The 17,329-nt window shown below is 44.4% G+C and overlaps 1 protein-coding gene across 2 annotated transcripts in view; it reads right to left on the bottom strand.

Annotated features, from left to right (window-relative positions):
• SH2D4B (SH2 domain containing 4B) overlaps nt 1-16,750 on the bottom strand; it is a 106,538-nt gene extending 89,788 nt beyond the window's left edge. Inside the window, exons 1-2 of one of the 2 annotated variants that reach the window (XM_073353288.1) lie at nt 16,601-16,750; nt 11,219-11,253 (exon numbers count right to left, since the gene is read on the bottom strand). In XM_073353288.1, the coding sequence (XP_073209389.1) occupies nt 11,219-11,253; nt 16,601-16,750 (185 nt within the window). Of the gene's footprint in view, nt 1-11,218; nt 11,254-16,566 lie in introns of both variants that reach the window. The other variant, XM_073353287.1, reaches the window with a different exon arrangement.
• Nucleotides 16,751-17,329: the final 579 nt, after the last annotated feature.

The following is a 17,329-nucleotide window of genomic DNA, read 5'->3' as shown; positions in this document are numbered from 1 at the left end:
CCCGGAGATGCCATTGAGTGGGTACAGGAGCCCGCTAGGTGGAGGCACTACCAATTTTAAATTCCTTTGGGAGTAAAGGGACTGCATCAGAGGAGTAGACAGGATTCCCACCTATCCATCACCACTACTGGGATCCCCAGGATCCCCTTTAATGTCAACATCATCAGGTGCCCAGGCACACAGGTGAGTGTTGCCTGCTCCCAAGTAACCCAGGAAGGAAAGGGGGGGGGGGGTTACACCTACATGGCTCTCTACTTACCCAAGGTATGCCTCCCTACCTACACTGCTAAAAGTAACAGTGTAGTGTCCTGCTGCTGGAGTCCTTCCCCCACAGCATGGAAAGGCTCCTGCTACAGGAAAAGCCTCTGACAGCTCCCTGCTACTGAATCCTTTCCCCACTGCCAGAGCCTGTCACTGACACATATAGCTACATGCCACAACATGGCTGCAGCCTGCTCTGTGCTTAGGCATGTAGCTACACATATTCTACCTGCCTCCATTGGTGGGGTGTAGCATAGATGTAGCCTCAAGTGCTCTAATCTATTGGCACCGTGTAATGTTTTGTTTAATAGCGTGGGTTTAATCTATAGACCACAACTCAAAGTATTTATTCCAGTTGGAGAAAGAAAGAGACAGAAAGACAGATAGAAAAAGAGATACTCAGCTTCCACAAAGAACTGCAACACAGCTGATAAGCATTTTTCTTAACTGCTTATACATTCAGATTAACAGAGCTAGCAACACCATCTGCCATAGCATCATCTGACAACTTCCAATAACATTATAAACACAACTGAATAGGCATGGTTTGTCCACAAAGGTTGGGAAGATGCAAGTGGAACACAGAGAATGAGTAAAGAATTCTTACTTTTCGTTTCCTTGCTTATTTTAATCAAGTAAATATGGGGTTCCTATATTTTCACAAATCTGTCCAAGAGTGAAAGTATTTTTGCTAGCCAGGTTGTTTTTCATTCTCTTAGTCCTGTGCCATACTAGGGCTTATAACTAGCCCTGAGCAGATCTACATTATTAGACTTTGGTTTTTTGGATATGAAACAAGGAATTCAGTGAATATTATTCACCCACCTCTACGTATAAGTGTGTTTCTAACATGGGGTGGGGGGGAAAATAGCTCATGCATCTCAAGACAGACAACAAAATGTGATCTGTAATTGAAGGCTTTATTACAATACTTGTGCACAAGGGGACAGAATTGAAGTTGTACATGCAACTGAATTAAATTCAATGTGAACCAATTTGGCCATTTACCACTGGAAGGTGCCATGTACCTTAGTGACTCCAGAGCTGCCTTTTTTTGTTTTATGGCCAATAAATATCAGTACTCTTTGAAGGACACAACTAAGTTTTCCCCTCAGACACATGCAACATGGTCTTAACATAACATAACGGCCATATGGCATCAGACCAACAGTTAGTCTAGCCCAGTGGCCAATGCCAGACACGCCAAAGGGAATGAAAAGAACAGGGCAACTAGCAAGTGATCCATCCCCTGTTGTCCAACTCCCAGCATTAAGCAGTCAAAAGCTTAGTTAGAGACATCCTTAGCTGTACACTTTCCTAACTTAGTGAAAAAAGCTAGGTCAAAATACAGCATAAACTGAATTTACAAGTCATCATTTGGCCAAATTAAAAAATAAATTCACCAGCACATTCATAGATGGTAGGGAGATTTCCTCTACCAACTCTGAACTTGTTGGCCCTACCGTTTTGTTATAATAGGAAGAGTTTATAGTTTTTCTACTGTTCTTGTTTTTAAAATTGGCCGAACTATTTCCCCCTAAGCTTTAACAACTAAAGAAAATGAGAAGACACATACATCCACCCACACTCCCAATACACAATCATCTTTCTTTGTACCAAGCCTATGTAGCTCCCTCTCCCAAAGCATGGCTCAAGCCTCCTCCTACTAATCAGAGTGGCTTCTCCCCGCTCCTCACATGTGTTGGGTCCTGGGTTGTGATGCCTGGTGCCTCCACCTAAGGTGATTCTTCCTTGTGCCTGGGATACAAGGGGTGCTGTCCCTTCTTAAAATTAGTGGTATTAGCTATTTTTCCCCCAAGGAGTATAACCCAGTATTCAAGAAATGGAATACAATACAAACCCCAGCAAATGAAATGTCACACCCAAAAACAATAGTATACAAAGGGGGACTTTAGAGCCTTTTCTTTTTCCTGTCCCCAGTAGAGAAGGAAAGGGTGAAGCATAACTAAAAAGCTAACAACAAATTCCCCACCTCCCAATATTCATAAGTAAACCCCTGTCCCCAGCTTGCTCCCTGGCACTTTCCCAGGAAGATGGATTGCTGAGGAGGAGTCTAGAGATGAGTATAGCAACACTGCAAACATTCACTGGCTTGAAAAAAAACCCATAACAGACTCCCTTAGAGAGTTTTCACCAATGGGTGGGACAGAGTCCTTTCCTGGCCTCCTGGTCTAGAGTCCTGTGGAGGTATTGGCTGGCTTTAGGTAGCTGGCACCAGGTTGGTTTTCTGACCACTGGTGCCTGCAGAGCTGGAGCTACCTGACCCAGGTGTTAGACCCCACAGCAGTTCTAAAAGTCTCCTTTTGTGGAAATTGTGAGCTAAGCAGAGACTCCCTGGGCTGTACACCTATGCTTTTGCCTCCCAAACTCAGAAGAGGCAAAAGTGAAACTAAACCAAGACCCTTTCTAAATGGGTCAGGCTGTCCCCTCCCACTGGTGTTTGTGTGCAAGTGAGAAAGCGTGTTAACAGTTCTGACTCATCACTGGGCCAGCAAACTATCTGTATAAATCACCTCACCAGAAGCCTGCAAAAGTCAATAGGAAGGAGTTTCCCTCTATTCTGTCCCAGCCCAGGTTCTAAGCAGGCTGGGAAATGCTCTCCAGAGGCTCTCGAGCCATTACTGTTGCAGCTCTTGTAGGCTCAGTCTGGCATCTCAGGAGCTGGCAAACTCTAAAGGGGGAAATACACCTAGAAAATATTGTCAGCAACATTCACTTTTAGACAGACAGTTCTGAGTGACTGCGGGTGATATAGAAACACTTTTGCAACAAGAATTTCAGTGGTTGCTTCTGTTAAAATACACAGCTCAATTATCTGATTGCAATATTCTTGTGAAAAAACAGCCATGCAATAAGTTATGGAGCCACTGGGATAAATTCCATTTGTCTTCCACACCTGCACTGACCATTAATCCATCTCTGCCAAGATTACATTCCAAAGCTTGGCGCAGCTTCAAACACATGCTTTTTTAAAAATCAATTTGAGAGAGAAAAAATTCTAACTCCCATTCAGTGTTTGCAGTTTTGCTTCCTTTTTAAAAAAGGAGGGAATTTAAATGCATTGTATTAATACATCAATGGGAATTATTGTGTCTCAGCACCTCTGAGCATCAGATCTTTATAGCTCAGATTTTTCTGCTGTGTCCTGATCATGCAGTGAACTCAATCCTTTATTTATGGAATTACTGCCTGTTACCATGGAAATAATTATGCTGTGGTATATCCCTGCAGGATGAAATAAGAGGAGGTGGAGTGTTTGCTCCTTTACTGTCAAATAGGTATAGAATGCACACAAAAAGGCAAAAAAAGGGGTGAGGAAGGTTGTTCACATGCTACATTTTCATGTTTTCCACACTACAAATATACTCCCTTAAGGAAACACAAAAAAGTGCATAGTATTTTTAATTTGGTCTCCAACATGACTCAGACATCTTACTCGCCCTCTGGCTATGGTTCATTGTAATATCACTTTCATATTAGATACACATACTTTCTACTGGGAGATTATATCCAGGATTTACACAGGCATATTGTCCACCTGTAACACCTGTGCTTTAGAAAGCCCATCCACTATACTTGGAACTGTCTGTACAAATCATTTAAGAATATTTGAAAGTACAAAGTGGAATGTTTTGAATTCATCCATGTCAAGTATTATCCAGTTGATCCTTCACTTTCATCTTCTTAAAAGAAAAAACAAACCAATGCAGTTTCTGGTGCCAGTTCCACCCTTCTTTGAAGGTGAGCAGATGTTACCCTATGGAAAATGAATGACAGAAGGAGGCAGTTTGTGACTTGGAGCCATCAGAAGGTATCAAAGATCTTACCTATCCTATTTGATGCCAGATAATGTACACTAACAAACAGAACTTCTCTGTACCTCCCAACCCCTAGAATCCCTGTGTAACAAAATGCAGTCCCTTTCAGGCCATAAATAGTCTGTCATTTATGTAAGAAAAGGAGAGATTGGGGAGAAATATTGAATTTGCTTTGGTAAATACCATTCTGTGCTTTGCTGCAGTATTGTTCTCTTTCCACATCAAGTATTCATGAGCTTACAGACAGTTACAGCCTCATCTTGTTTCCAGAGGGTTAATAGCCAGACTGTTCACATTTATAAGAAAGCCTGCCTGCACATTGCAGTGTCCAGTTAGTCCTAGCAACAGACTGCAGCAAACAGAGACACAGGTACATAGCAATTTCCATAAACATAACCGTGGTTCATCTAGTGCAAAATCCTGTTTGACAGCAGCCAGTGTCAGATGCTTCAGAGAAGGGGACAACTGAGGATTCCCCAGATGTAGGAGAATCCTCTGGTGGAATAAAAGCAGCATAGTTGTTGGGTCGCCCTCAAAGTATGATAGAATTATAATTATGTAGTAGAAATAAAGATAGACAAAAGAGTATATAGGTATTGTAAAAAGGTATAAACATCAGTTCCATGCTGTTGAATTTCACTCTGTAACAAATGCAAGGCCAAAGTGCTAATTATTTCAGGCCGGTACAGGACAAAGTCTGTGCTGGAAAGTGATAAGAACTTTGAGGAAACAATGCTGTTATTTAAAACACCCTGATGCTCTTCCCCCACGAGGGCCCCTGGTCATGCCTATGTAAATCTTGGTATCCAAAGAGGGAAAAATAGATAGTGGGATAAAACTTGTTAAATAAATCAAGAGTCAGAGATTGTGTTGTCATTGTGTTGTAAAAGAATGAATGATAAGTGCATGGAATTGAGAGCCTGAAGCAGGGAAATAATTGGTTAGTAAATGGTGCCAGCCTAATCCTAAGAATTTCAACCTGGATATCGATGGGCTGAAGACTATGCAAAGTGGAGATAACTGGATGACCCCCGGAGGGCAACTGGAATCCATCCAAAAACGCATCAAGGAAGAACAAGATGATAACACCTAGCCATCATGGAGCTGTCATGGATGTACCACCTGCTGGTTGATGGTCATCTCAGTTGCTTCATCATGCTGAATTTACAATTTCCATAGACTCGTATTGAACCGGAGACATAAAAATTGGATCCAGGGACTGTGTTCTTTGAGTCTAGTTCTACGACCACCCTCCAGGAGCATCGGATGCACATCTGACAACAACTCGGCTCCACTCTTATGTCCTGGCCAGTGACTGGGCACGAGCAACATCTAGGCTGGTAACTATAACAACCTTTATGTAGAACCTGTGTGTGAATGTCTGTGTGTGAATGGATCTATATAGAAATTGCATATAGGAATATTTTGTTGTATTTACAATAAATGTGGCAATTTGCCTTGTCCCTCTTACAAGATCCTGTTGGTATCATTTTTATTAGTGTAACATAGTTGGCACTAGGTCACTCCCACTCTGTGCTGTGGACATGTTGGGAAGGAAGGGTTGAGACCAAGGAGCGCAGCATTTTGGCTGATCCAGCTGACACATATCTAGGTTCTAGTGGAGGCTATTATGGATCCTGGTGACCCCAGGATCAGAGAAGCAAAAAGATAGTTTAAAAAGCCTCTGTTTAATTCCTCCGACCCACAGCTGCACTGAGATAATGTCTCCAAAGTACAAAAATTCATAATATCACATGCTGGTAAATATCCAAGGATACATTTATCCCATGAATGGCAGCCAACCTTTTGGGGTTAAAGGCTAGATTTAAACTTCCAGCTCTAGAAATGCCTTATGTTAAATGCATGACAAATACCCAGCAATCACTGAACATCAATTAGCAACCCAATAATTCAGTAGTACTGTGAAATCCAATGGGATTATTTCTTACTAATGCAAGTGTGACCTCAACAGGTTTTGTTTTTGGCATTGCTGAAGATAGCTGAATTTTATTTCTTGTGTGTTTTGCAACAAGTTAGTATCTATGGCATGCATGTATTAAATACATGCTAAGACATTTTGGTTTAGTTCAAGATAGGAGTTAGGTTCAGACAAGGGTTTGAATTTAAGGATGAATAAGTGTGCAGGTTAAAATCTTACTGCAGCAAAATCTCAAACTAGTCTCATGAGATTTCAACCCCTTATTATGGAAATCTAAGGGCTGATCCAACTTCCATTGAAGCCAAAGGAAATCTTGCCATTGACTTCAATGCGTGTTGGATCAAGTTCCTATTGAGAAATCTCAACTGGAAATTGAAATAGTTCTCAGCTGATTTTGGTTCTGAATGCTGCTAAAAATTTTTAAAGGGGCTCTGGTCTGATCTTGAATTCAAAGCAGTTGCCTTATGGGTAGATCAGATCTTAGATCATTACATTTATGATGTCTAGTTGGCAGCCGGTATCAAGTGGAGTGCCCCAAGGGTCGGTCCTGGGGCCGGTTTTGTTCAATATCTTCATAAATGATCTGGAGGATGGTGTGGATTGCACTCTCAGCAAATTTGCGGATGATACTAAACTGGGAGGAGTGGTAGATACGCTGGAGGGCAGGGATAGGATACAGAAGGACCTAGACAAATTGGAGGATTGGGCCAAAAGAAATCTGATGAGATTCAATAAGGATAAGTGCAGGGTCCTGCACTTAGGACGGAAGAACCCAATGCACAGCTACAGACTAGGGACCGAATGGCTAGGCAGCAGTTCTGCGGAAAAGGACCTAGGGGTGACAGTGGACGAGAAGCTGGATATGAGTCAGCAGTGTGCCCTTGTTGCCAAGAAGGCCAATAGCATTTTGGGATGTATAAGTAGGGGCATAGCGAGCAGATCGAGGGACGTGATCTTTCCCCTCTATTCGACATTGGTGAGGCCTCATCTGGAGTACTGTGTCCAGTTTTGGGCCCCACACTACAAGAAGGATGTGGATAAATTGGAAAGAGTCCAGCGAAGGGCAACAAAAATGATTAGGGGTCTGGAACACATGACTTATGAGGAGAGGCTGAGGGAGCTGGGATTGTTTAGCCTGCAGAAGAGAAGAATGAGGGGGGATTTGATAGCTGCTTTCAACTACCTGAAAGGGGGTTCCAAAGAGGATGGCTCTAGACTGTTCTCAATGGTAGCAGATGACAGAACGAGGAGTAATGGTCTCAAGTTGCAGTGGGGGAGGTTTAGATTGGATATTAGGAAAAACTTTTTCACTAAGAGGGTGGTGAAACACTGGAATGCGTTACCTAGGGAGGTGGTAGAATCTCCTTCCTTAGAGGTTTTTAAGGTCAGGCTTGACAAAGCCCTGGCTGGGATGATTTAACTGGGAATTGGTCCTGCTTCAAGCAGGGGGTTGGTTTAGATGACCTTCTGGGGTCCCTTCCAACCCTGATATTCTATGATTCTATGACACTTTCAAGCCCCTTTACACTTCCAAGGCAGCCAAAGTATATAAAGCAGCCTTACTAAGCGGAAAAAACACACACAAAAAACCCAAAACAGGCTCTTCAGCTAGGATCCTCAAAGATGTTTAGGCGCCTGGCCCCCGGGGAAGTCAATGGGAGTTAGGTGCATACAGACAAATGAGAGTTCAGTGCATAATATAGTGTCCAAGGTATTTTCTATAGCAGAGGTGGGCAAACTATGGCCCGTGGGCCACATCTGGCCCACGGGACTCTCCTGCCCAGCCCCTAAGCTCCTGGCCCTGGAGGCTAGCCCCCAGCCCCTCCCCTGCTGTTCCCCTCCCCCGCAGCCTCAGCTTGCTCTGCCACCGGCGCAATGCTCTGGGCTGCGAGCTCCTGGGGCTGTGCCACGGCAGAGCCTGGCCTGACCTGGTGCTCTGTGCTGCGTGGTGGCTGTAGCACCCCCAGCCACCGGTGCGTCAGGCAGCACAGTAAGGGGGTATGGAGAGGGGGGTGGAGGGGGTTGGATAGAGGGCAGGGGAGTCCAGGGTGGTGGTTAGAGGGCAGGAGTGTGGATGGGGTCAGGACAAGAACAGGGGGTTGAATGGAGGGAGGGGTCCCAAGGGGGTAGTCAGGAATGAGAGGAGGGGTTGGATGGGGCAGTGGGGGACAGGGAGCGCGGGGGGGTGCAGATAAGAGGTGGGGACCGGGCCATGACCCCATCCCCTAACCAGCCCTCCATACAATTTCCGAAACCCGATGTGGCCCTCAGGCCAAAAAGTTTGCCCACCCCTGTTCTATAGCAACCATGGGGAAGTAGAAGGGAGAACAGCTGACACTTTCTTGCACACACAGTTATGATGTTGTATCCTCCAACTACCAGCTTGCAATACTAGGGATTTGTTTACCATGAAGTGCTTTCATCCAGTGACTTTCTAACATTAATAGCCTTTAGATAAAGGAGTTATTTCCAGCCATACTGTAATAAGCCCAGCTAATCTATTCCCAGCTATGCTAGTTAAGGATAAGAGAATAGTAATGCAGCTGTACAAACCATTCTTGACTGAACCTCATGAATTGTAGCTCACAACAAATAAATGTCAGAATAAAGTAGCAGCAAACCAATATTCTCTCCTCTCCCAAAAGCTTCAGCTGCTGAATTCAAGAGTTTTTGAAATCTCATTGCTGGTATTCAGACAGCACCAAGTCTACATCGAAAGTGGCAGGGTCCTTCACTTAGTCCCAATTCAGACAAGATGGTTAAAGGACTGCTGCCTAATCAAATAAATATGTTTCTGTGCAAATGGCAAAGCTGTCAGTCAACCTGAGCAAAGCCCAAAGGGATCTTGAAGTTTCAAGGTGACTTCCTTTAGTGCTATTAGCACTCAACAAAAAGGAAACCTGGCACTGTACGCTTTGTGTATTGCAATGGAAGGAAATATGCTCCTGCAAGAACCACCCTAGGAAGAGTTTGTAAATAAATTGGATCCAGAACATTAACCTCTCAGAAATTGGCTACATTCTTATTAGAAGACATCTTACTAGAAGTCTCTGCCATCCACTCACCTAATAAAATACATATTATATCGAATTATACATATAAATAAATGTGAACTAGTTCATTAATGTAGTGCCCGTGAAAGGAAAGGACTAATACTGCTGACCTGTGTCATGCACAGTTGTGACTAGCATAGTGCAAGCTTCAGTCACACAGTTAGACCATCGCAATCCTGCACTGTAATATGTGCCCTGATATTGCAGTCTTGCTACTTCCTTGAGCAAGAACTGCTAATAGGGAAGTCAGAGTATTAGAGTAGTCCTGTTACAACTACTAGAGATTACTAATAGAATATAATCTCCTCCAGCCCTACAGAAAATCCTAGAACATTCATTAGAAAGCACATAAGACTATTAAACCACTCAGTCAGCTTGCTTGACGGCCTGAGCATTGTAACCCCCTTTAAAAACATAATTTAACAGAACATCCAGTTGACTTTGTCCATTGTACAAAGTGGAGATCAGATGGCCTAATCTGCATTCAACACCACGCTAAAACCTTAAGAAAAAGCCACACTGATTCTCTAACAAATTCAACATAGTTTGTTGTTTAAAAGCTATAACTCAGCCATTTTCCTTACACCTGTGGATGTTTTCAGAGATAAATCATTTCTTATTCCTTGATATATGAATGTATTTCTCTTTTGTAATCATGGTTCCTAGATGTGGATACAGTTTCTTTCAGGCTTTGAGTGAACTGCATAAAACCTGCGTTTCTTAGTTGGTGATTTGATATCATACAAGAAAATTTGGACAACCTTGAGAAGTACAGCAACAGCAATGGGATGAAATCTAATAGTGAAAAGTCATGAACTTCAGGATTAACCACAAGAATGTTTACTATAAGCTGGGGACATATCAGTTGGAAACAGAAGAGGAGAAAGACCTGAGTGTATTGGTCAATCACAGGAGGATGATGAGTTGCCAAAGTGATGCAACCATGAAAAAGTCTAATGCAATCCTAGGATGCATCAGGTGAGGTATTTCCAGTACAGGTAATGAAGCATTATTACCATTATTCAAGGCATTGGTAAGACCTTATTTGGAATTACTTCATGCAATTCTGATCTCCCATGGTTAAGAAAGATGAATTCAAACTGGAATAGGTGCCAAGAAGGGCTACTAGGATGATCAGAGGAATAGAGAACCTACCTTACGAGAAGAGACTTAAAGAGCTTGACTTGTTTCAACCAATCAAACTAAGGCTGCAGGGGGATACAATTGCTCTCTAGAAAAATAGGTCTGTAGCAAAGCAATGACTCACCAGTGTGGCACCTCCTGCTGGTTATCTCAGGAATTAGCTCTCCAGAATATGGAGCACCTCCTCCTGGCTGCTGTCTCACCTGTCACTGGCCCCCGTGTCCCTCCCAGACCCCGGTGCCCCTTTACCTCAGGGTTCTGCCCCCAGCAGTAACCCACAATCTGGGTCCCCCCTCCCAGGGGAACCCTCAACCCTCTATCCCTACCTTGCCTCAGTGGCTACTGCCAGTCATCATCTAGCCCCCACTCACTGGGGCAGACTGCAATGGCCACTCATCATTGGCAAGGGATTAGGACCTACTGCCTTTGCCTATCCTCAGGCTTTCCCTCTGCAGCCCCTGTACCTTCTGGGCTCTTAACAAGGCCTGCAGCCTAGGGGTTTACCAGGCTGGAGCTCCCCAGCTCCCTTTGCCCTTCCCCAGCACTGTACCCCTTCAGGTACCTTCTCTCAGGTGGCTAACCCTTCTCCCTCTAAGGCTAGAATGAGATTTCCCCCCAGCTTCTGGCTCACAGCCCTTTTATAGGGCCAGCTGTGGCATTACTGGGCATGGCCCCAGCTGTGGTTGCTTCCCCAATCAGCCTAGCTTGGCCGCTTTTAACCCCTGCCTGCAGGAGTGGGGCAGCTGCTCCATTACACACCCTCCCCCTTAAGACTGCTCACCGGGGGGGTGTCTCTATCTCCCCAGCTTCCCTCTTAGCTGGGCCCGCAGGAGGTCTCTCTCTTGCTGCAGGCTCTCTCTTCTCTGGAGCAGCCTGCTTCCCTCCTGAAGGGTTTAGGTGCCCACTGTAGCCTGCTCAGCTCCCATGTGGGTTTCCCTTGATGTTTAGATCTCCACTGTGGCCTGTCTCACCCCCGCGTGGATTCCCTTCTTGATCTGGGGCCCCTCTGTCCCAGATCCTCTCCCTTCTGGGGCCTTGGTCTTTACGACCCCCTCCTTTGGGGCAGTTTCAGACCCAGCCCGATCTTTCGGCCTCCCTCTCTTTCTCTGGGGGCAAGACAATCTTACCTGGCCCCCCATGCGGCACAGGAAGCACATCCAGTGCCTTCCTTTGGCCACCTCAGGACTAGCCTGGGCCCTGGTGAGTCCTGTAGGAGCACTCCCTCTTCCTGTTCCCAGGCTCCCCACAGGCCCAACAAGTTTGGAGCCCCCATGTTGACTTCACAGGGGGAACTCTGGCCGCTCCCCATTTCCCCAAGTGGAGCCTCTTTTATCCATTCTGGTAGGAGCACTCCTGCTTATAGTGTCCCGGTCACCCACAGGCAAAACAGTTTTTAGGCCCTGGCACCAGCCTCCAGACCCAGATGCCTGGCCCCCGATGAGGTCCATGTGCCCTCCCCCGCAGCAGCTGAAGCAGTCCCCTTTGCTGCTCGGGGAGCCGGGCCACTCAGGCCCTCCAGTAGTAGTCCTCCGTTTTCTCCAGCCTTCTCCTTCTCAACTCTCAGATCTGGGCAATAGTCCACACTCCTTGCCCTGCCCCTTGTATCAGGGGTGACTGTCTATGCCCACATTCTCCCCCACGTGTAGCGAAGCGATGACTCACCGGTGTGGTGCCTCCTGCTGGTCGTCTTGGGAATTAGCTCTCCAGCATACGGAGCGCCTCCTCCTGGCTGGTGTCTCGCCTGCCCCAGTTGTGGCTACTTCCCCAATCAGCCTACCTTGGCCGCTTTTAATCCCTGCCTGCAGGAGTGGGGCAGCCACCCCACTACAGGATCAGAGCGATAAACATCAGAGAGGGAGGGAGTTATTTAAGTTAAGGGCCAATGTTGGCAAAAGAACAAATGGCTATAAACTGGTCTTCAATAAGTTTAGACTTGAAATTACATAAAGATTTCTAACCACAGGGGAGCGAAGCTCTGGAACAGGTTTCCAGAGGAGTAGTAGGGGCAAAAAAACAAAAAACAAAACACCACCTTATCTTATTTTAAGACTGCGCTTGATAAGTTTATGGAGGGGATGGTATGAAGAGGTTGCCTACAATAGCATATGGCCCATCTGCAACTGCTATTAGCAAATATCTCCAATGGCCAGAGAAGGGACACTAGGTGGGGAGGGCTCTGAATTATTACAGTGAATTATTTCCCAAGTGTCTGGTTGGCTTAGTTTAGAAGGTACAAGCTCACAGTCACTAAGAGCACCTCCTGGAGAACTGCTTTCTGTACCGGCACTGACTAATAGGCCCAAACTTGTTTGTTCTACAATCTCTTACAACATTCCAGCCCAAAAAGGTAAGGCTGCTAGCTAAGGCTAGCTTGTGTTTATATATTTCATCTTCCCCTCCCTTCCCCCACCATTAGACAGTTATCAAGAAACAGAGTTCCTAAATAACAATCCAAATTGTAGAAAACTGCCAGGATTAGCTTCTGTATTGGTAATATAGCTAAAAATACTAACAGAAAGCATAGAAACGTAGGCCTGGAAGGGATCTTGATAAATCATCTAGTCCAGTTCTCCAAACTGAGGCAGACCTAAGTATTATCTAGACCATCCCTGACAGAAATTCGTCTAACTAACTGTTCTTAAAAACTTTGAATAATGGAGATGCCTCAACCTCCCAGGGTATTTATTTCAGACCATTTCTCCAGTTGATCAAGATCATTTTGAATTCTAATTCAAAGTTGCTTACAAATTGATTGTTTGATTATATGCTCCATTATCTTTTTTGGGTACCAAAATTAAACTGACTAGTCTATAATTCCCTGGGTTGTCTTTATTCCCCTTTTTATAGGCAGGTACTATATTTGCCCTTTTCCAGTCCTCTGTGATCTCTCCTGTGCTTTATGAGATCTCAAAGATAATCGCTAATGGCTCACAGATCTCTTCAGCCAGCTCCTTAAGAATTCTAAGCTGTATTTAGGTCAGGCCCTGCCAACTTGAAAATATCTAACTTGCCTAAGTAATTATTAACTTGTTCTTTCCCTATTTTTGCCTCAGATCCTACCCATTTACACTGATGTTCACTGGGTTAGTCCCCCAGTCACTGCTAACCTTTTTGGTGAAAACAAATTAAAAACTGAAACAAAAATACTTCATCCATTTCTATATTTTCTGTTATTGTCTTTCCCTCCTTATTGAGCTATGGACCAACCTTGTCACTGGTCTTCCTCTTGCTTCTACTGTATCTAAAAAGTTTTCTTGTTACCCTTTAGGTCCCTAGCTAGTTTAATCTTGTTTTGTGCCTTGGCCTTTCTAATTTTCTCCCTACGTGCTTTTAATGTGTGTGCAGTGTAAACCTTTGTAATCCTGACTCATGTCAGGCCAAAAGGCCAGGGAATTCAAGACCCATTTCTCACGGCTCTTCTAGGTGTCAAACTAACTACATGGCATCCGAGAAAAGCTAGGGCCTGATTCTCAACTCTGTTACACTGGCTTTATACCAGTATAGTTCCACTGACTTCAAGAGATTAACACTAGCATAAAACCAGTGTCCTGGGATAGAGAATCAGACTTTTGGCAAAGGAAGCAGATGAAGCAACCCAAATTGTTCAGTCTGACAGGGAACTGAAGGAGGTGGTTGTGGCGCTTCCAAGTTTCCTAGAAGCTGATCGAAGAGGAAGAAATCCCCCATACTACTATATAGAGCAGGTCCCAAGTATAGGAATCCTCCTTTACATTCCATTGAGAGCATGAAGAGGACTTCAAATTGCTACACAATGTGATCCAAAGAATTCAATACGTTCCAGAATGTGTGTTGGGAAAGAGTCATACACTCATAGATTTTAAGGCCAGAAAGGACCACTAGATCATCTAGTCTGAGCTCCTGCATAAACACAGACTATAGAATTCCACCCAGTAATTCCTGCATCAGGCCCATCATTTCTGGTTGAACTGCAAGAAGCCAGCTTCTAGGGGAGACCATTGACATTATATTACAGATCTGCATAATAATACTACTTAGCACTTTTTAATCCAAAAATCGCCAAGCATGTCTGTATCATTATCCCCATTTTACAGATGGGGAAAGTGAGGCTCAGAGAAAACGACCTGCCCAAGGTCAACCAGCAGCAAAGCCAGGAATAGAACCCAGGTCTCCAGAGCCCTAGACTCTAGTCTGCATTGCCTCCTAACAGAATCACAGAATATCAGGGCTGGAAGGGACCTCAGGAGGTCATCTAGTCCAACCCCCTGCTCAAAGCAGTACCAATCCCCAACTAAATCAAATAAACCCAATTCATGTGAGTTTGAACAGTTAACAAAGGGACTAGCATATTAAAGGACTACACCCTTACCTATGTCAGCTGACTGAGACAAAAATAGAAAAATGAAACACCCCCCACATTTTCAGAGGAATTTAAGGGAGTTAGGCTCCTACCTCCCATTCAGTCCCATTCCCCTTCCTTCCTTTTGAAAGTCCAGCACTCCTACATGCCTGACATTTATTACAATACTCAAGGAACCAGCAAAACTGGTTGCCCAGTGGAATAAGTCTTGAGCAAAAGGTGAAAGAACATTTTCTGGAAAACCATCAAGATATCTTATGCTGGTGATTTGGGACAAGGAGTGTAAACTGGAGCTGGGTCACTGTGTAGCTTTACTCTGCATATGCATGTGCACATCCATGCACAGACATGATCTGTAGGTTCCTTTTTTGCTTTTCTCCCTCTTTTTTTCTTATTCTTTGTAAATCAGAAAATTAGTTACCTAGAAAATAGTCTCCTGCACTACAATGCTGAATAGGTTTAATATATAATTTATATATGGAAATTTAGATGTCAGCATGACAAATTGTCATATAAATAGTTTTGCCGTTAGATTTTCCTGCATCAGTCTTCCTCAGAGAATGAGTGTAATGCAGATTATCTTGACACTATAATATTGTTTTGGTCTGTGGGTCTGAATTGCATTTATAATATTTTCCTCAGCTACAAATCAAAGTAAACAAGCTTTGTGTGCTATATGAAAGAAGCAGTATGGAGGTGATCTTTTGTAGGAGAAGCCCCTTTACAGTGTGTTTAAGAACGTGATCAGGAGGCAAATAGCAAATTAAGTAAAATAGCATCCTCCAAGCCCTCATGTTAATAACAGTGTAGGGACAATTTTAGCCCATTTGCTGCTAATCCATAGGATATTAGTGTATCTGCACTCCCCACTGGATTTTGCTTTAATAATACCTTTGTACGTTAACATCCTGTCATTTTTAGAGGGCCTGATCCTGCAATTGTTCCAGTGAGTCTACAGGATCAGTTATGAGTAAAGGATACAATCAGGGTAAAGACCCAGCCTGAAAGGTATAAAGCATCCATAGGGATATACTCAGCACCATGCAAGAACAAGCCATAAGCTACTTAAAGCACAAAGTAAGCGCTCGGGTAAGCCCTGAAACCTACACTTATGTCTAGTACCCAGAACCAAGACTTGTACCTCAGTTGTGTCTTAACGTAAGCAGCTCATATATGCTCATCTTGGAATTCTGCAATAGTTAAGCACAGAGCTGGCTAATTAGTGACTGAAGAAAAGACTTATTCTGAGCTTTGGCTTTGTCCAATTAATTGTGAGCCTTAACATATTTTCTGAATCCCTACAATGATGGATAAACCTTCCATACTGGCAAGGGGTGATGGGTTGTGGAGAAAAAGATTGAGCTCAGCCAAAGATCACTGTTCATGCACATTGAAAAAGTTACATGTAACCCACGATCACACCTTTGCACAGAAATGACAATACTGTATCCTTTGTCTTGACACACAAGAACTTTTGGGGGTAAGTCCAGGATTCTGCAATCCTACAGAAGTTTCCATCTAAGGTTACAAACATGAATTCTCTCAACACCCATCCGTTTCTGGAAACCAGACACCCAATCATCATTACGCACTTTTGAAAATTTTGGACAGACAGATTAAAGGCTAGGTTATGACCATCGGCACCCCCCTGAGCAGCAGGTAGTGCTTAAACTGCTCTGCCACAGCAATAGCACTGGGAGGCATTGTGCTTCAGGGCAATAAATGAATGGAAATTTCCTCCCTTGGTTCCGCCTTTTTCAAATAATAAATTACTGCTGGTCTGTCGCAGCAATAGGACTACCCACCCTGGCTGGTTCTCTGGCCAGTGAATGGAGGGCAGAGAGGTGGAGCCAAGTTTCCACCCATTCCCCTGTTCTAGCCACTTGGCAACACTACCCCAAGCGGTCTCTTCCATTTATAGAGTGCCTTACAGTCTACCTTGTTCCTCTATATCACATAGGACCGTCTCAGCCCACGTCCACAAAAGTTTACCTTGCTTGAGTCTCATGGTCCTTTTCAGTGCAGCTTCCTCTCTTTGTTCTTTGTCCTCCCTTTCCCTCCAGCGCCTCAGCTGCTCTTCCCTCATTTTGTAGAACAGGATGTGCTTCTGCTCTTCATTCAGTTCTGCCAGGAGCTCAGGGTCAATGTACATATCACGCAAAATTTGTTGCAGCATGGCGACTCACAAAACCCCCCACAGCACTCACAACAGCCCCCAAAAATCGCACCTGCAACACTCCACAAAGCAACCCAAACCAAGAGAACTCTCCCAACGGCTGCCTGCCTGGGGGAGATTTGCAGTCGTCTTCTTCTGTCCCTCTTTCACATACATGCTCTGCTCCCCTTCTCTAACCGATGACAGAATTCCCTGGGCATCTCACCCACTGAAGACAGCAACAGGTGTCAAGTGAAGAAGGGGAGGGGAGGAATGAAAAGGCAAGGTGAACAATGAGAGACCACTTGCATGAACTTTACTGCAAGGAGATAAAAACAAAAACAAAACCCCACAACAACAACAAAACAGCAGCAAATTCCAGAATGGCCTTGAATAAGCAGAGAAACCTCAGGGCAAAGGGAGGCACAGGTGACAGCACAACTGCTGCTGAGCCGGTTCCCGTTCTGCAGCAGGGCACTCCCCGTGGTGCAGTGTTGTTGGATTCAGAGCGATGTCATGGCTAAAAGTAACAGTTACGCTGGCAGCTCCCTCGGAGAATTGATCTCCAATAAGAGAGGAAACTAGTTTGCACTATATTTC

This window comes from Lepidochelys kempii, chromosome 7 (assembly GCF_965140265.1).
Source record: "Lepidochelys kempii isolate rLepKem1 chromosome 7, rLepKem1.hap2, whole genome shotgun sequence".
Classification (NCBI taxonomy): Eukaryota; Metazoa; Chordata; order Testudines; family Cheloniidae; genus Lepidochelys; species Lepidochelys kempii.
The sequence above is the reverse complement of the archived record's forward strand: the minus strand, read 5'-3'. Positions and strand labels throughout refer to the sequence as shown.